Source organism: Microtus oregoni, unplaced genomic scaffold (genome assembly GCF_018167655.1).
Source record: "Microtus oregoni isolate MIOR12 unplaced genomic scaffold, Mior012 000086F_ref0000336, whole genome shotgun sequence".
In the NCBI taxonomy this organism is placed as follows: domain Eukaryota; kingdom Metazoa; phylum Chordata; class Mammalia; order Rodentia; family Cricetidae; genus Microtus; species Microtus oregoni.
Genome location: NW_024544552.1, coordinates 1,098,699 through 1,119,438, shown reverse-complemented (window position 1 = coordinate 1,119,438; position 20,740 = coordinate 1,098,699). Strand labels below are relative to the sequence as shown.

General features: G+C 39.2%; 2 protein-coding genes across 2 annotated transcripts in view; one reads left to right on the top strand and one right to left on the bottom strand.

Moving 5' to 3' along the window:
- Spta1 (spectrin alpha, erythrocytic 1) overlaps positions 1 to 2,186 on the top strand; it is a 69,820-nt gene extending 67,634 nt beyond the window's left edge. The window contains exons 51-52 of the mRNA XM_041643436.1: positions 673 to 817; positions 1,872 to 2,186. Of these exons, the coding sequence (XP_041499370.1) occupies positions 673 to 817; positions 1,872 to 1,997 (271 nt within the window). The 3' untranslated portion in view covers positions 1,998 to 2,186. The remainder of the gene's footprint in view (positions 1 to 672; positions 818 to 1,871) is intronic.
- A 2,642-nt stretch (positions 2,187 to 4,828) lies between these two features.
- Positions 4,829 to 5,776, bottom strand: LOC121441995 (olfactory receptor 10Z1). Its single transcript, XM_041643434.1, has one exon. It carries the CDS (start codon positions 5,774 to 5,776, stop codon positions 4,829 to 4,831), a length of 948 nt encoding a protein of 315 aa, XP_041499368.1.
- Positions 5,777 to 20,740: the final 14,964 nt, after the last annotated feature.

Sequence of the window (20,740 nt, the reverse complement as noted above, 5' to 3'; positions counted from 1 at the left end):
GGGTTGGGACTTGACTGGAGATGAACAAAGAGTGAAATGGTCTATGGAACACTAAATTAACTTACTTGAAAATAAGCAAATAAGACAACTGGAAAGCTTGCTTGCTTTGTTTGTTTATTTACTTACTTACTTACTTACTTATTGGGGTAGCTCAGAAGTAAATGGCGCTGGCCTCAACTTGGTCCCAAGCTCTACTCTTTTCTCAACTGATGATTATGTTTATTCTGTAAATTCCAGCTGTTTCTGAGAGAGGGTCTAGAAAATAAGTATCCTCTCTTTTCTGTAAGGAGAAATTAGTAATTCGAAGCCCACAGTTTATGGTGGAGTATTGGGTGCCAATGGTAGATGTAACAGAACCAGGTTGCAGTAAGAAGCTAATTCTTTCTGATTCTAAAGATGGAAGTGGAAAGGGGATTATTATCTGGGCACTGATAGGAAATGAAACAAAAACCATGGCTGATAAGCCGTGTAGACACTTCTGGGGTCTCAGAGATTTTGTAGAAGGTAATAAGAGGTCAAAGTGGAGTCAAGAACCCATGTGTCAGGGAGACTGCTTGAAAGAGAACTACAGAGGCTCTGACTTCTCTCTGGCCCTGAGATACTGCACAGGATGGAAGGAATACACATGGCTTGCCTTCAGAAGGCTCAGCTCCTGCTCTCTTTCTCCTACAGGAAAGGCTATGTCTCTCTGGAGGACTATACATCATTCCTGATTGACAAGGAGTCAGAAAACATCAAGACCAGTGATGACATAGAAAGTGGATTCCAAGCCCTGGCAGAGGGCAAGGCCTATATTACCAAAGAGGACTTGAAACAGGTGAGATTTCTGCTTCTTCTGTGCTAACCCTGTAACCTTGGATTGAGTCACCTTAGCCTTGGCTATTTCCTCTATAAACTCCCACCCACATACCCATTACATTGCCACAGACCTTCTCTTCAACAAAGTATCACTTGTTTCAGTTAAATCTTTAACCTTACTCCAGATCAAAAACCTCTAAAGGTTTTCTACTGACTATTATAGTCAGTTCAAATCCTGCAACTCAATTTTTCAACAATTTATTATCATTTCTACCTAATAAGCCTAACTTAGATAATAGGAAGATTTAAGTTTCTGATGCCCATGGATTATTGAATAGATAATGAGAAAATATGATATATATGTATTTATGTACTTACCTTTATCTATTGTCCATTTTCAGATATAGATAAAGTAGAGTGGGTGTGTGTATGTGTGTGTGCGTGAAATTTATTGGGTCATATGGGTCATAAGAAAAAATCCAAAGCTTGCAAGAAAATTAATGAATTTAAAAATTATTGTGTTAAGTGTGGCAATCAGGAGTCAGAAAGGCTAGTCTGAGTAATAGTCTGTCTCACCCTGGAGCCCTAGATGATGTTGTTTGTAAGCATGTTTATAGGTGGGTATGAATAGGGATAGACCAAGAGACTAGAAGGAGAACCACAGAGGGGAAAAGAGGGTTTGAGGCAGAATTGGGGCCTGACAGAGCACATGCGACATGTAAAATGAACAGAGGACTTCTGAGAATAGACGGGCACTGTACAGGCAGGAAGGTGGAGGAAAAGAATGGGGGATGAGATCAACAATATTAAACTGTGTTTGAAAGACCATAATGAAACACAATGCAGCATATATTCATTTTTATCAAAAACGATTAAAGAAGGAGATATGAAAAAGACTCATGTAGAAATATGAATCATTTTTATTCATTGGAGGTAATAAATTTATGAGAGAGGGGAGTGATAGAAACAAGGCTGCTTCTCCTGAAGACTCTCCATCTCCTGTGTTTAGGATTGTTCGGGAGCCCACACAGAGAACTAGTGTTGGATTTCTGTAACTGTCTTTCTCTTTCCAGGCTCTCACACCAGAACAAGTGTCGTTCTGCACCATACATATGCAGCAATATATGGACCCACGGGGTCGAAGTCAACCTGCTGGCTACGACTATGTCGGCTTCACCAATTCGTTCTTTGGCAACTGATAGAGATATTTTTATGCATCATAAATCATAGTGGGTCAGGAAATGTGGGAGAAGAAGCAGACAAGTGTGGAAGGAAAGAAGATGATGCTCTGTGTGCATGTGTGTTTTGTGTGTATGTGTGTGTATGTGTGTTTTACATTTATTAAAATATCTAAATTTAGCCGAGCGGTGGAGGCACACGCCTTTAATCCCAGCACTTGGGAGGCAGAGACAGGCGGATCTCTGTGAGTTCGAGACCAGCCTGGTCTACAAAGGGAGTTCCAGGACAGGCTCCAAAGCTACAGAGAAACCCTGTCTCGAAAAACCAAAAAAAAAAAAAAAAAATCTAAAATTTTGTCAAATTGAAGAGGATGTTGCAGAGAGAGGACAGACACCTACCTATATGATTATTTGAATGTACCTAGCCTCTAACTAGGGTGATAAGGTTTTAGTGTGTGTGTATGTGTGTTCTGCACACCTTTAGGATTTTTCTGCATTCTGATTAGAGAAGTATTTCTTTTTAAAGGGGAAATTTAACTAAAATTGTGCTTCTGCATTTGGGGAACATATTATTATTAAATACAAATAGTTAATTATACTATGAAGAAAGATGATAATAAAGTAGCAAATAAAATTCAAGGTGATTTAAAGTTTGGAGCTTTGGAGTATGTGTAAATTATTACAGTTTGAAAATAAAAATGTGTATCATTATATCTTTTTCTATGAAGCAGAACCACATAAAGATAACACAAAACTTTCCTTCCTGTTTTCACAGTTTACCCTTAGAGTGGGTGTTTCTGCTCTGAGAAAGACACAATTCTGGCATATCAGGATATCCTCTTGTTTTCTAAGTTCCCAGATACTCTCTTACACTTTCATATGATACAAATAATGCTTGTATTTATTTATTTCTATCTTTTCCTAAGAGTAAGGGAAATTGTTCAGAATTTATGAATTAAGGAGAAGGAAAATCCAAGAGCATATGGTACTATATGTAGATATTTTCAGGACAGATACGTTTTTTAGGAAACTTTTATGTAAAACTGTTAGCATTTCACTCAAAGAGTCCCTCACCCATGAATATTGACCCTTAATTACCATAATAAGTCTCAATTCTTTTACTTGCATAGAAATTAACCCCTTCTCAATCTTTAGAAAAACATCCTACCACAAGAGCCAGTTAAAATAATCTTGGTTACAAGCCCTAGGCCAAGCTCTGGGAGTCCAGTTGAAAAGAGGGAGGAGAGAATGTATGAGCAAGGGGTTATCAAGATCATAGCAGGGGAACTCACAGACACAGCTGACCTGAGCTTATGGGAGTACACGGACTCTAGACTGACAGCTGAGGTGTCTGCATGGGGCTGACGTAGGCCCTACACATGTGGGTGACAGTTGTGTAGCTTGATCTATTTGTGGGGCCCCCAGCAATGGGATCAGGACCTGTTCCTGGTGCATGAGCTGCCTTTTAGAACCTGTTCCCCAAGCTCGGATGCTTGGCTCAGCCTTGATACAGGGGGAGGAGCTTGGTCCTGCCTCAGCTTGATAAGCCATGCTTTTTTAACTCCCATGGGAGGCCTATCCCTTTCTGAACAGAGGAGTGGATGTGGAGGTAGATGAGAGGTGGGAAGGGAACAGAAAAGGATGAGGGCTGATAGGGTAGAACAGAACCAGGTGAGGAAAATGAAACTGAATGCTGGGAGAAAGCAGGTGGAGTCAGGAGAAGCCATAGAGCTGCCTCCTGAGACAGATGTGCTGAAACTTTGCTGGTAGGCCATGACCTCGTGGTGATGCACAGATTAGTGGGGATGGGTTAAATTAAGATGTAAGAATTAGCCAGTAAAAAACTAGATCTAATGGGCCAAGCAGTGATTTAATTAATACAATATCTGTGTGATTAGCAGCCGTAAACCAACAAGTGGCCCTCTTACAACGCAGGGTCATGTGCTTCCTTAGGCATGAAGCCTTCGCAGGTCCTTACCTAGAGAAACATTTCCATGGACCAAAAACCAACATTCCTCTCCATACTACATTACTAAAACTGACAGTTTACATTTATTAAAAAATGACTATAACTTGAGTATATTGATAAATTTTTTATCTATGTGTAACATGTTTAGCCACCAACAAAAAAGTATGAGGATGCCAAAGCTGAAAACATCAAGTGACTTACCCAGCTAGTTGAGGAGCTTGTGTTCACACTCCTGCCGGGGCACCATGAGAAGTCACTTTTATTTATCCCTAACAATCCCCAGCAGAACATGTAGCATATATATAATGCTACAGGTAGAAGGTAGAGCAGGCAAAATAAACAGTTCAAGAACAAAGTCAGAAAGATGATGGCTAGGTTGAGGCGTGAGAAGCAAATGCAACAGCAGGGCTTCTGTCTGCCTTGAAGTTCCTGGACTGTTGCATGCTGAGTTTCAGACATTAGAAGAACATTATTGGTCAAATACTCTCATTGTGTAATCATGTTACAGTTCTCTCCAATGTACCTGGATTCTGACAATTCAGCCTTGAACTTAAAACACTCTGAAGTTCCCTCGCCTTTTTAGCTCAGCTGGGAAATTCGTAATGATCTTAATGAATAAAGAAAATTCATATTTCTTGTTGAATTTTGATAATTGGGAATGACGTTCATGAGGCGGAAGGTGAATATTAAGATTTTTGAGCTCATCAAGTTGAGCACAGTGACCAGAGCAGGAAATCCTGTCTTATTCTTTCAGGTATCCTAGGAGGAAAGGCAGAGGAGAGATGTGGGCTTTGAGATACAGTGGTTTTGCCAAAATTTTGGAATATTTGGCCCCTTGGATTGAACCTGGTCTAGGACTTGCTTACACAAAGGGCAGTGTCTTTTATTTTCTTCCTTTACCTAGTAAACTCCCTTGGAGAGCATTTTTCAGAGCTGATTGCACAGCTCGGTTTCTCAGACTATAAACAATAGGATTGAGGAGAGGAGTTGCCACAGTGTAGGTGACAGCAATAAGCTGGTCCCTCTCAAGAGAGTAGCTGGCTTTGGGCCTCAGGTACATGAAGGAGGCACAGCCATAGTGAATAACGACCACAGTGAGATGTGAGGCACAAGTAGAGAAAGCTTTCCTCCGCCCCTCCGCGGAAGGGATCCTCAGGATTGCCACCAGAATGTAGGCATAGGAGACGGTAATTAAGAAGAAGGAAACCAAGAGAACCAGCAGGCTAAGGATGAGGATTCCCAGCTCGCTAAGTCTTGTATCCCCACAGGCGAGGCTTAGCACCGGGGGTGTATCACAGAAAAAGTGCTGGATCTCATGCGAGCTACAGAACGAGAGGCGAAAAATGACTAGTGTCATTCCTAGTCCGAAAAGGTATCCACTCAAGAAGGAGGTGCCCACTAGCTGGGCACAGAGGGTGGGGTTCATACGGCTGGCATAATGTAGTGGGGCACAAATGGCCACATACCTGTCAAAGCCCATAACAGACAGGAGGAAGCAGTTGGTACAAGCCCATGAAGCAGAGAAAAACATCTGGGTAGCACATCCCATAAAGGAAATAGCCTGTCCCCCCATAACCAGACCAGAGAGCATCCTCGGGATGATTCCCAATGTGTAACAGGTCTCAGAGAAGGACAGGAAAGAAAGGAAGAGATACATGGGTGTGTGCAGATGGCTGTCCAGCCTGATCACTATGATGATGAAGATGTTGCTGGTGATGGTGACAAGATACAAAGAGAGGAATAAGACAAACAGCAGAAGTTGAAGGTCCCCAAAGCTAGAGAAGCCCAGGAAGACAAAGCCCCTCCAGCAGGTGGCATTGTTCTGTGCCATTCTGATTGATAGTCCTGCTAACTCTGTTGATTTCTTCCACCAGGCCAGAAGATGTCTGGCCTCTTTAGATGCAGGTGAGATGGATTCTTTCCTCTCTGTGCCTATTGGGAACACACACACAAAAGAATCTCTGATTTATACTGTAATTAAACTTTAGAAAAATATGTACTGCACTAGACACAAACATATATAGGTACAGCCTATACATGTCTGTGTATGTTAATCATTACATTCAAATTAACATAAAATCCTATATGTCTAAGTACATTTAGGCAAATATAGGAAAACACACACACACATATATGCACTTCACACTCAAACTATGTTATACCTCTTTAATTAATTACCACACTGAAAATAAATTGTACTTTTTTGTAATGAATGCACATGTATTCACATATAGGCAAGTTTGAAAATACATGCGCCATGTATTCATTCATCCTGACCTTCTACCTGGGAATATACATTTAGACAAAAACAAATACTTTGCCTGCTAAAAAGTACAGTAAAGGGGAAAGGATTTTAAATGTTCTTTATATTCAGCAAGAAAGGTTAACAGAGGTAACTTGAAGTCAAAGCAGAGAAGAACTAGAAAACAGATTTTCTGTTTTATACTTCAACATTGCTATCTCACACAATGATTGATCTCTTCAGACACTGTGGGATGTTTAGTAAGTGTAGATTAAGTACCTTGCACAATCTAAATTGATTGTATCTGTACAATTACTCCCCCCAAGACATTCTGCTCCTGTGCAAACCCCCTCCCTGAGTGGAGCAAGTTTCTTTTTCATGTCACCAACATGCAAAGCACTGGAGGAAGAATGGGGTAAAGCCAAGGTTGTGCATCAGTCATCTATCAACCGAAGATCAGCCGTCATCAGCCGTCTATCAACTGATGATCAGCCATCAAGCGCCACTTCATTTCCCACCCTCAGATTTGCTGTGAGCCAAGGCATGAATGAGAGCAGGATGTGTTGTGGGAAAAAGGGGAGTCTTCACTCACATGAAGAAGTTCACAGTGGGACCGAATCCTGCTTTTTGGTAGCCATGCCATAGACAGCTCTCAGAAGACTGCTCTGCGAGAGTAAGACTTGTGGTCCAGCTCAGAAGCTCCTACTCTGAGCATCGTGATGTCTCCAAGTGATACCAGGAAGCTTCCTTCCTCAACTTCAGCCCCAGGTGGTGAATTGTATCTGTTTCTCTCCAAAGAGCTTCTCTCGGAGGGTTCTAAGGTCCCAGTGGTTGCTGTTTCAGGAAACACATCTAATTGTGCTGCTTATTATCATTTGGGGTGATCCTTTCGGGGAAAGCCGTGAAGGGCGTTGTGAACAAAGAGAAGCTAGATCATGATTCAAGCCACAATAATTTGTGTATCTAGGATACAATAAATATATTATTTTTACATACTAAAACTCTTTTAAAATTTAGAATAATGAAGAGAAGGTTAAGTTATATTTTCTGGACAGGAAAATGCGTCCTGTAAAGTTGAAATGATCATCCAAGATCCTAGTACTTGGGAATTGTGCTTTCAAATTCACAGATAAAATGTATAATTTATAAAAATATAAGAAAACAGAAATTCACATTTTCTTATTGTGGACTGCAGAGTTTGTTTCAACCGTGTCATAATATGTTCAGCCTCAAGGCCATTGGGAAGATGATCCTGATCTCTAAGTGTTAATACATTCCTTTACCCCCATCTTTCCCTTGCTCATTGCTACTCTTTTTTTTTTAAAGTAACATTGTCTATTTTCATCTTCTTTCTTTTTCTACAAAGCTGAAAGGTATATATCCAGATATTGACATAATAAAGATATTTTTTAAAAAGTATTCTTTCTACTTCAGTACTATTCCTGATAACCTTCCACCAGTTATAAACATGCAAAAGATGAGAAATATTTGAAATGAAGTTAAGTATTAGCATAAATTCAAGTTTTTTTTTTTTTTGTTTTGTTTTGTTTTTCGAGACAGGGTTTCTCTGTGGCTTTGGAGCCTGTCCTGGAACTAGCTCTTGTAGACCAGGCTGGTCTCGAACTCACAGAGATCCACCCGCCTCTGCCTCCCGAGTGCTGGGATTAAAGGCGTGCGCCACCATCGCCCGGCAGTTTTATGACTGTTTTTCTTGACAGTTTTAGTTGGTGATCTTGGAATTTTAGCATGCATTTTAATCCCAGTTAAAATTATTATGAAATTATTTATAGCAATGTTTATAGACATGAATCATTACACACAATGTCCATCATTTCAGCAGTCTCTACGCTTTTCTGTAACAAGTTCTCATGGGCGAGCTCCTCTCTGGCTCAAAGAATATACTTTAGCATTTCTTTGCTTTTTTGAGTCAGAAATTGTATTTTCATTTTTTGATATTTTATTCTTAATGAAAATATAATCATTAAGAAGAAAACAGAGCTGGACAGTGGTGGTGCGCGCCTTTAATCCTAGTACTCAGGAGGCAGAGGCAGAGAGATCTCTGAGTTAGCGAACAACCTGATCTGCATAGTGAGTTCCAGGACAGCCAGGGATGTTACACAGAGAAACCCTGTCTCAAAACAAACAAACAAATAAACTCCTTTGCTTTTCTTATGGCTTATTTTTGTATATGGGTGTAAGTATACTTGAATGAATGGCACGAATAGGCAGGGGACTGTGGAGCCTGGAAGAGGGCATCACATCCTTTGGAGCTAGAGCTATGTGCAGTTGTGAGCCCTCTAGTGTGGGGGATGACAACTGAACTCTGGTCCTGAGCAAGCACTCTCCACCAGCAAATCAATCCTGTTCTCCTCATTTTGCTGTATGCAAATAAAAACTGAACTTTAAAACAGTATTGATTTAATAATGTAAAATGTACATAATGAAGCTCAACAATGTCTTCTTGGATCATAGCTACACACTAAAGAGAGAATGGAAGAAATCCTTGCAGTTTAGAGACAATATACATTATAAAATTAACTTGATCGAGTTATTATTTTACATTTTAATGTGGTATCCAGTTTGACTGAGTGTTAAGTCTCCTTACTTCTATTTTATGATGAATAAGTTTTTAACCAAACAAAACATTAGATTTGGCAGTTCTAAAATAAGACAGGCTTTTTAAGACAAGACAATTGTGTTGTGCTGTGGTGTCAGTAATCTTCCACTGATGTGTTCATTATCTCCACTATTAAAAGCTTAAAATGAAATCAGTGTCAAAGTTAAACTATTTATATCTAATATTAAAGGAATTAGTAAGATGAAGATGTTTCTTAATTTAGAAATCCAAATTTTCTATAATGATCATGCCTTATTAATCTGAAAATATGTCACTTATCAATTGAAAAAACAATTATCTCTGCAAAATCAGATCACATCCTTAGTTCTTTATGAGAAATCTGTGCTGCTTCAATTTAGTTTATCTCTTATGTTATTTCTCTTGTAGCTGAGACAAAAAAAACATGCCTGGGAAAGTCTACTGAAAGAAGGGGTTATTTCAGCTACAGTTTGAAGGTGCAGTCCATTGAAGGGGGAAAGGCATAGAGGCACATGCTTGTGCTGTCATATTGCACCCAAAGTCATGAAACACATAATAGACAAGAAGTGAGGTTGTGCTATTAAACCAAGCCCTGCCAACACTCACTTCCTCCAGTGGTGCTCTGTCTCCGCTAGGGTCCGCAAACTTTCCTAATAGCCCCAGCAACAGTGAACAGGTACTCAGACACAAAGACCTGTGGACACATTCTATAGTCGAACCACAGTCCTGTCTTTTTCTTCATGATTTTAAGGTGATCGTGTTTGGTTCCAATGTGTTAGGGGGTGTTTCTTTAGGTTTATGCATTTGAGATATACTCAGCAAATAAAAAATGTCACCAAAGAAATGGGAGATTTAAAACAGTGACTGAAGATTTTCTGGTTCATATTATGAGTGACTGGAAACCTGATAATCATATCATGACAATTCCGATTTTACTTAAATCTCTCATTTTATCGCATTCCCCCCCCCCCCCCCCCCGTACCACTCCATAGGAACGTGGGAAATCAGAATTTCACTACCAGTTGATCCTGGAAGTCTAGTTCCACACTCAACCTCTGTTCACACTGGAGGTGGAAAGAGACTTCTCCTCAGAACTTTCTCAGAATTTCCATTTCCCATTGTGTTTCTGTTTATACCATCCTACCCATCCTGGAAGTGTTCTTATGTGAGACTCCAAAAGCCTCCAGTTCACCAGGCACCTCTGGGAGTGGGGAAATTCCAACTTACCTTGAGTCTTTTCAAGTTTAAATGGAATACCAGTTTCTATCAAACTTCTCACAGAGAAAATCAGATAGAGAAATGACTTACCTGCAGGAATCTTCAGTTCATAGTAATCTGTACTTAATACTACTCCAACAAGAGCCTTGGCTACCAGATTGGATAAGAAAACAGAATCCATTCTTATGCAGCATGTAAGAAACTCACCTCAACTACAAAGACAGACGTTAGCTCAGAGTAAAGGGTTGGGAAAAATTCCAATCAAATGTACCAAAGAAACAAGCTGGTATAGCTATTCTAATATCTAACAAAACAGTCTTCAAAATAAATTAGTCAAAAGAGATGAAGAAGGTCATTTCATCACAAGAAAAATACACCAAGATGAAGTCTCAATACTGAAATCTATGCCCTACTTACAAGGGCACTCTCATTTGTAAAAGAAACATTACTAAAGCTTAAATCATACATCATACATCAAGCCCTATACATTAACAATAGACTATTCCAACATACCACTCTCACCACAGGTCTGCTGACAGGAACTAAACAGAGAAATAAAGGAACTGTTATGTTCCAAATGGGATTAATAAATATCTACAGAACATTTCACCCAAACACAAAAGAATAAACCTTCTTCTCAGCATTTCATGAATCCTTCTCTAAAGTCAACCACTTACTAGGTAACAAAAAAAAATTTCAACAGATACAAAAAATTGGAACCCCCCCTGTGTCTTATCAGATCATCATGGTTTAAAGTTAGAATTCAATGGCACTAATTGCATAAAGCCCACAAACTCATGGAAACTGATCAATGCTCAATGAATCACCACAGGTCAAGGAAGAAATAAAGAAATTAATGACTTCCTAAATTTCAGTGAAAATGAATACATAACATATCCAAACTTACAGTACATAACGAAAGCAGTGCTAAGAGGAAAATTCATAGCACTAAATGCCTATATTAAAAAGATGAAAAGAATCTCACACTAGAGAGTTAACAGCACATCTGAAAGCTCTAGAACAAAAAGAGGCAAACTTACACAGGAGGACTAGATGGCAGGAAGTAATCAAATTGAAAGCTAAAATCAACAAAATAGAATAAAAGAAAACAATACAAAAAAATCAATGAGACAAAGAGTTGGTTCATCTAGAAAAATCAACAAATTATACAAACCTTTATCCAAATTAACCAAATGACAGATAGAGAATATCTAAATTAACATAATTATAAATGAAAAGGGGATATGAGAAAAACAGAAAAAAAAAACTTGTACTCCTCAAAATTGGAAAAGGTACTAGACAACTTCTGGATAGGTACCATATACTAAAATTAAAGCAAGACCAGAAAAACAACTTAAATAGAACTATAACACCCAAGGAAATAGAAGCAGTCATTAGAAGTCTCTCAAACAAACAAGCAAACGAAAGCGTAGAACCAGATGGTTTCAGTGCAGAATTCTGCAAGAATTTCAAAGAAGAACTAATACCAATACTCCTCAAATTGTTCTATACAATAGGAACAGAAGGAAAATTGCAAAACTCTTTTTATGAGGCTGCAGTTAACCTGATACCCAAATTATACAGAGACACAACTAAGAAAGATAATTACAGATCAATCTCCCTCATGAACATTGATGTAAAAATATTCAATAAAATACTGGCAATCTGAATCCAAGAATACATCAGAAAAGTCATCCACCATGACCAAGTAGACTTCATCCCAGAATTGCAGGGCTGGTTCAGCATATGAAAATCTGGCAATGTAATCTGCCATATAAACAAACTGAAAGAAAAAATAAACAGATGATCATCTCATTTGATGCTGAAAAAACCTTTGACAATATTCAACATCCCTTCTTGATAAAAGTCTTGGAGAAATCAGGGATACAAGGAACATCCCTAACAATAATGAAGGCAATATACAGCAAGTCAAGAACCAACACCAAACTAAACGGGGAGAAACTCAAAGCGATCACACTAAAATCAGGAACAAGAAAAGGCTGTTCACTCACCCCATATTTATTCAATATATTACTTGAAGTTCTAGTTAGAGCAATAAAGACAGCAAAAGGAGATCAAGGGATGCATATTGAAAAGAAGCCAAACTTTTGCTATTTGCTGATGATATGGTACTATACATAAGTAACCCCAAAAATTCTACCAGGAAACTCCTACAACTAATAAACACCTTCAACCTTCAGGGATGCAGCAGGATACAAAATGAACACACGCAAAAAAGGGGGGGGGTAGTAGCTCTCCTGTATACAGATGTTAAATGTACTGAGAAACAAATCAGAGAAATATCACCCTTTACAATAACCACAAATAACATAAAAAAATCTTGAGGTAATTCTAACCAAACAAGTGATGGACATGTAAGACAAGAACTTTAAATCTTTGAAGAACTAGATCAAAGAAGACCTTTAAAAATATAAAGATCTTCCATGCTCTTGGATAGATAAGATTAACATAGTAAAAAATGGCAATCTTACCAAAGGCAATCTACAAATTCAATGCAATACCCATCAGAATCCACAATTCTTCACAGACCTTGAAAGAACAATTCAATTTCATATGAAAAAACAAAACATCCAGGATAGGCAAAACAATCCTGTACAATAGAGGAACTTCTGGTGGAATCACCACCCCTGACTTCAAACTCTGGTATAGAGTTACAGTGATGAAAACAGCTTGGTTTGGGCAAAAAAAAATGAGGACCAATGGAATCTAATTAAAGACCCACATATCAATCTACATACCTATGAATACCTGATTTTTTACAAAGAAGCTAAAATTATAAAATGGAAAAAAGAAAGCATATTCAACAAATAGTACTGGCATAACTGGATATCAATATGTAGAAAAATGCAAATAGATCCATATCTATTACAATGCACAAAACTCAAGTTCAAATGGATGAAAGATTTCTACATAAAACCAGCCACATTAAATTGAACCTTATAGAAAAGAAAGCGGCAAGTAGCCCTCAATGCATGGGCACAGGAGACAACTTCCTAAATAAAACCCCAGTAGCACAGATACTGAGAGTAGAAATCAATAAATGGGACCTCCTGAAACTGAGAAGCTTCTGTCAACAAGACAAAAAAGCAGCCTACAGAATGGGAAAAGATCTTCACCAACCTGAAATCTGACAGAAGACTTATCTCCAAATTATACAAGGAACTCAAGAAGCTTGACATCAAAAGAACAAATGATTCAACAAACAAAATTGGGTACAGACCTAAACAGAGAACTCTCAACAGAGGAATCTCAAATGGCTGAAAGATACTTAAGGAAATGCTCAACTTCATTAGCCATCAGAAAAATGTGAATCAAAACAATTCTGATATTCCACCTTACATCTGTCAGATGGCCAAGATCAAAGAAATTGATGACAGCTTATTCAGGAGAGGATGTAGAGTACGTGGGATACTCCTGAATTGCTGGTGGGAATGCAACCATGACCAGCCACTTTGGAAATCAGTACTGCAGTTTCTCAGAAAGTGAGGGATCAATTTACCTCAAGACCCAGCAATATCACTTTTGGCATGTAATCAAAGGATGCTCAATCATACAACAAAGACATGTGCTCAACTATGTTCAAAGCAACAAGCAGCATTGTTTGTTATAGCCAGAACCAGAAAACAACCTAGATGCCCCTCAAAAAAAATGGATAAGGAAAATGTGGTATATTTACACCGTGGAATACTACTCAGTAGTAAAAAAAAATGATATCTTGAAATTTGCAGGCAAATGAATAGAAACAGAAAAAAAAAACATATTGATACAAGTAACCCTGACCCAGAAAAACAAATGTAATATGTACTCACACATAAGCAGATGCTAGACATAAAGCAAAGGATAACCATCCTACAGTTCACAGTCCTAGAGAACCTAGAAAACAAACAATCCCTAAGAGAGACACACAAGGACCCACTTAGGAAGGAGAAAAAAAGAAAAATCTCCTAAGTCAATTGGGATCATGTGGGCTAAGGGGTAAGGTGGAAGGGAGAGGGGAGGAAAGAAGAGGAGTGGGAAAAATGTAGAGCTCAATAAAAGCAATAAAAAGACCAACAACTAATAGATGGGGCTTCAGGAAAGGAAAGGGTTCCTATGTAGCATAAGACACAATTACTTGAGTCAAGAGACAGCCTTCAGAATGAGAAAAATATTTACTTGCTATAAATCTGAGAGAAGGTTAGTATCTAGAATATACAAAGATCTAAAAGCAAAACATCAAGAAAGAAAATAATCCACCTACAAATGGAGCACGGGCACAACTGTTTATACAGAATGGAAAAAGCAGAGATTTAGCCATGGCACAGGGAGGGATTTCTGTGGGTAAGAAATTACTGCAACATATGCTGGATCAGAGGGGATTCCTGCTAAACTGATCTAATAGAATTCTTGTTGAATGCAGTCTGGGATAATCAGACATCAATCACCTGGAGGAAAGCAGTGGATACATTTAATCAGATGGGAGTTTTCCACTGAACTGACATATCAAGAATTTTTGCTACAGCTGGCTTATATAGGCCAATCAAGAGTGGCCATTGCAGACTGCGGTCAAAGTCTAAATAAGAAATAAGGAGAAGAGGACTTATTAAAGTTTTATTCAAAGTAGCACCTGTGTCAGAGACAAAAACTCAATGAGCACTGTGGGTCCCAGTTTCTACTCCGGCTTCCTGCCAGACAAATACCACTGAGCAGCAGAAAGCACTGTTTGCGGGCATGATGAACTCTGCACTCAGCAAATCCCCGAGGATTTGCAGAAATGTTTCAGAGGCTACATGTTACACATAACTAATGAGAACAAATTATAAAGTTGAAGAAGAAAAGTTTTCTTCCTTCTCTGATGAAAGACAACAGGGATCTCCAGGGATCTCCAGGGCTCTCCTAACCAGAACCACACAAACCTCAAGAGCTAGGGAGCCTCAAACTATGATAATAATCACACAGCTTCTCACAGCGACAGAAAGCAAGGCTCTACTGGCAGTCATTTAGGGTGGAGAGGGATGAGCTCAGGCTACTACACCACTCAGCCTTCATATCACACAACTCAGGAGCCACAGAAAAAGTAAAGCTGCACCAACTAAGAAAACTCTGTCCTTGCCAAGTGCAGATATTCAAATGCAAAAGGTACAGCAACTTTTCTTAAGGTCACTAAACAAACAGCAATAAAAGAATCCAGACTCTTCAACCAGTGGTTTTTATAACTCAGTCTTTATTTCTTAGGAGTGGAGGCAACAGATGATGACACAGAAACTGTGAAGAATATCTTCCAGAATACATCCATGGCAGTGATTTCACTTTGGAATTTAATTAAATGAAAGGTAGGAAAGTATTTTAGATCTGCTGGCTCTCTTTGATTCATAATTACTTGTAACCACAGAAAGAAAGTATCCGTGGGACAGCACTAAGTCCCTCCTCATTACTTCCATTTGTCATTGAAGAGTGTATGTAATTCTCTTCACCATAGACTGATAACCCAAACTGAACTGTGGACAGTAGATTTAGTGAAGACTTCAAAATATGAAGATGAGGTGGGATCCAATAACTAGAGCTGGAGTTAGTGTCGTTTGTGGGCTTTCTTATGTGGCTGCTGGAGTTAGAGCTATGGTCCCTAGGAAATGCACCAAGTGATCTTCTTTTTCCGTTTATTTATTTATTAAAGATTTCTGTTTGGTTTTTTTTTTTTTTTTTTTTTTTTGGTTTTTCGAGACAGGGTTTCTCTGTGGCTTTGGAGCCTGTCCTGGAACTAGCTCTGTAGACCAGGCTGGTCTCGAACTCACAGAGATCCACCTCCCATTTCCCTCCCCCTCCCCCAATCAAGTTCCCCTCCCTTGTCAGCCCATAGAGTTATCAGGGTTCCCTGCCCAGTGGGAAGTCCAAGGACCACCCACCTCCATCCAGGTCTAGTAAGGTGAGCATCCAAACTGCCTAGGCTCCCACAAAGCCAGTACGTGCAGTAGGATCAAAAACCCACTGCCATTGTTCTTGAGTTCTCAGTAGTCCTCATTGTCCGCTATGTTCAGCAAGTCCGGTTTTATCCCAGGTTTTTTCAGACCCAGGCCAGCTGGCCTTGGTGAGTTCCCGATAGAACATTGTCTCAGTGTGTGGTGGTCCTGAGTTCCATGCTCCTACTCTCTCTCCTTCTGCTCCTGATTTGGACCTTGAGATTTCTGTCCAGTGCTCCAAATTGGGTCTCTGTCTCTGTCTCCTTTCATCGCCTGATAAAGGTTAATATTCAGGAGGATGCCTATATGTTTTTCTTTGAGTTCTCCTTATTTAGCTTCTCTAGGATCACTAATGATAGGCTCAATGTTCTTTGTTTATGGCTAGAAACCAAATATGAGTGAGCACATCCCATACTCCTCTTTTTGGGTCTGGCTTACCTCACTCAGGATAGTATTTTCTATTTCCATCCATTTGTATGCAAAATTCAAGAAGTCCTTATTTTTTACTGCTGAGTAGTACTCTAATATGTATACATTCCATACTTTCTTCATCCATTCTTCCATTGAAGGGCATCTAAGTTTTTTCCAGGTTCTGGCTATTACAAACAATGCTGCTATGAACATAGTAGAGCATATACTTTTGTTGTATGGTAAGGCCTCTCTTGGGTATATTCCCACGAGTGGTATTGCTGGGTCCAGGGGTAGGTTGATCCCGAATTTCCTGAGAAACGGCCACACTGCTTTCCAAAGTGGTTGCACAAGTTTGCATTCCCACCAGCAATGGATGAGTGTACCCCTTTCTCCAAGTGTTCTTAACTGCTGAGTGATCTTCCCAGGTTTTCCAAACAAAATAATAATGAACAATACATGATATTATACATTAACCAATGTTGGCCTCCAACTTACTGTTTAGCCCGGGGAGATGTTGAGCTCATACAACCCTCCTGCTTCAACCTTTTGTGTGCTAAAATTACAGGATAAGAGGCCTGAGCCAACACACCAGTGTTAGCAATTGAAAATGCTTCTAATAGTAATGACAACTTTGCAAACAACCCCTATTCTGTGATTTTTTTTTTTAGGTACCCTACTTCTCTGGGAGGAAAGAGTGAAAGCCCAGAATGCTATAGAAAATAATCCTACCAGTAAATGGAGAAATACTGTGTAGGTAAATTTTGAGTCCTGGAAGACTTAGGGTGTACTCAGATCCTAAAGAGGCATACACTGAAAGACTCATGAAGAAGGCCAGGGTTTCAATACAACCCTCTGTAAAATATCTATGAAGAGAACATGAACTCCCTACCTTCCAACTGAGAAATGATTATTTATAGATAGGAAGGTACTGAGATGGCATGACAAAGGGAAAACAGGAGGGAAAAGATTAGGGAATGTTGTTCATACATGGCATGGGAAGAAAGATAACTGAAGCAGGTGTAATAAGACAAAAGAATGAAAGAAACATGTGAGGTGGAGTCCACAGGGTTGCATATCATCACTGGATAACTTAGATGTTTACATTATTTTTCTGTACCTCTTCTGACAATGGTAAGACAGATTCTGCCATAAGAAGCTTAATCTAAACTGAACAAATGTAAAGACAATGGAAACTCTGTATTCTACATGTTCAAAACTCACAGTACTGAAAACATAAAACAGACATTGTTTCTCAGTTAGTCACTTTCTGATTCTTAATTTATCCATACAACACTCACTAAGAATTCCTGTCTGCTTAAAGTGTTCTGCAGAATCACCTTGAGAAACACAGAAATGATGATCATGGTCACATCCTTGAAAGGAAACCAATAGGGAGTGGAAAGAATGGAGAGTTGGAATCAAAACAGTGTGTTTCCTGTTACAAATATGCCTCTTCCTAGATACAATTATTTCCAAAGTAAGGTAATCTCAGCTGTCCTACACAGATCACAGCTGTCTTATACACTTCATATTTATGCAGTGAAGTGAAAAAAACAATAAACATTTGAAAATATTTGGAAAATGGAGACTCTGTAAATGCTACTTATAAAATACATTGACGTGCAAGACAGGAAAATGAGCTCTGCGTAATCGAAAAGTTGAATATATTAATAATATAGACAGGCATCATGTTGGGGAAGTCAGGGGAGAATAAGATTAAGTACATCAGAGTTACTGAAGAATCCACACACAGACTCCACAGCATCTCTCTCATTCTTTTTAGTGATGATATGAGCACTCAGAAAGTGAGCACAATCTCATTATCTTCTGTGTTGGACTGAGTTTTTCAATATCACATGATCTAATCATTAATCCTGAGTATCTTGGGTGTTCTTTTTATTTCTTTTCTCATTTCTTGAAAATTGCATATATGTGTGTGTGTGTGTGTGTGTGTGTAATATGTATGCATATATGCAATGAGGTATAATGAAGTTGAATATGAACACTGTCCCACATCTTCCTTTTTTATAGTTTAATAAGCCTAATTAGAGCTACCCATATGAGCATGATCATTCCCACTAGAGTATGGGTAACCTACTAGTGGCCAAATAATCATTGAAGGTTAATTTTTTTCTCTCTTCCAGAAACAATCCACTGCCAATGGACAATCAGAATATAAACAGGTCTGGAGGCCATCAGGTCTGCATGCTAAGATTTGGGATGCCTCAATCCTGTGCAGGTGTAAGATTATGATTGGAGTTACCAGATAATGTCCCTAAGACAGCAACTCAAAGCATCCTCCCCATCGTCCAGCACTTGCATTATTTCTGCCTTCTTTTCTGTACTGTATCTAGAGTCTTGACGGTGGGCCAATGCTAACTCTATATGTGTATATATCCGATATAGAACTGCGCTGTTTTATGATAAATAACTCTTTTCAAATCGAATGCTAAGATACTTTTTAATAAATTTACTTTTATTTTACATCCCAGGGAAACTTCCCCACCCTCTTCTCCTCCCAGTCCCTCACCCAAATCCCCCCTTGATGGAGGAAGGTCATTGGCCAATAAAGAAACTGCTTGGCCCTGTGGGTGGAGTAAACAGAACAAAATGCTGGGAGGAAGAGGAAGTGAGGTCAGAGTCTCAACATCTCTCCTCTCCAGAGCAGACGCCTGAGAGAGACACCATGCCCCGCTCCCGGGATGAGCCATGCCCCACTCCCGGGCAGACACACGGCATGAAGCTCCAACCCAGGATGGACTAGGCTAGAATCTTCCCGGTAAGACCGGTTCTCACAGATTATTAGAGATGGGTAGATCGGGATGTGAGAATTAGCCTGTAAGTGCTAGAGCTAAAGGGCCAAGCAGTGCTTAAAAGAATACAGTGTCTGTGTAATTATTTTGGGGCATAAGCTAGCTGAGCAGGCGGCTGGGGTGTTGGGGACACAGCCCCGCTGCCCTTATTACTTCACCCCCTCTATTCCCATCCTAACCACTCCCCCTCCATTTCTGTTTACAAAAGGGCAGATCTTCCACATTGAAACATTAGGCAGAGTTCAGGAAGTCTTGCAGAAGAGGAGGAGAAAGAATTGTAGGAGCCAGAGGCCTCAAGGACACCACAAGAAAACTTTCAGAATCAAATAAGCTGGGCTCATTGGGGCTCATAGTGAGTGAACCAACAACCAGGGAGCTGGCATGGGACTGACCTAGGCTGTTGCATATATGTTACACTTGTGTAGCTTAGTCCTCTTGTGGGACTGTTAACAGTGGGAATGGGGACTGTTTCCAACACTTTTACATGTTTTTGAGACCTACCCCTCCTACTCGGTCTCCTTGCCCAGCCTTAATACATAGGGAGGTACTTAGTGCAACTTGATATGCCATGTTTTGTTGAATGCTGTGATATTTTAACGTCCATGCTTCCTTCCTCTCAGAGTATCAAAGGCAAAACAACTTTTAAAGCATTTTTTAAATAATTTATGACCTAGGTGACTTCTTCAAAAAGAAAGATCACTTCAGGTTTCTCCAACAACTGTAACCCACAGCACTTAGAAATCCCTCTCAGTCTCTATTCAGTCAATGCTTAGAGGGTATTTATTATTTATGAGTGTCTGTGTTATACCTAAATGTCCCCTTATCTTTCAGTATGTTTTTTTTATTTTATATCACTACTTTTATGTTTATGTGTGAGTATGCTTTTTTGCATACATTTATGGGTACACATGAGTGCCCATATACAAGAAGGCCCAAAGTTGACATTGTGTGTCTTCTCATTTATTCTCTTCTTCAATTGCTGAGGCGGGGCTCTGCTGAAGTCAGAGATTCCCAGCTCCATATACCCTGATGTCCAATTACCCCAGATATTCTGTCTCTTCATCTCCAGTGCTGGGATACAGGCTTCCCAACTTTTATTAGGATGCTGTATTTTAAACTACCATGCTCATGATTGTTCAGCAAATGCATTATCCACTGAGTAAGTTTCCCAGGCTGAGTCCTCACTCACTCAGCATTTTTTTATTGTCAAGAGTTTTACCTAAATATAGCTCAGCTAATGTATCTGAGCAACTTTTCTCTGAATACCAATTGGACTATTTAACCTATGTTAAATTACCAGCCAACGAAGTACTTTAACAGACCAAAATGATCCCACAGGACATAATCATATCATTAATAATTTATTGATCAAGAAATGACTGGATGATTTGAAAATCATGGCATCTACATGCGTAGCTAAGTTTTTACTAAACAGGTTATATGTTGTAAGTCTAAAGATTTTTCTCATACACATCATTTATTTCATTTGAAAATATTAAAGAATGAGGAGGATTGAAGGTTTGTCCATTCCTTCTTTCACATTTCAGGAACCCAAGCA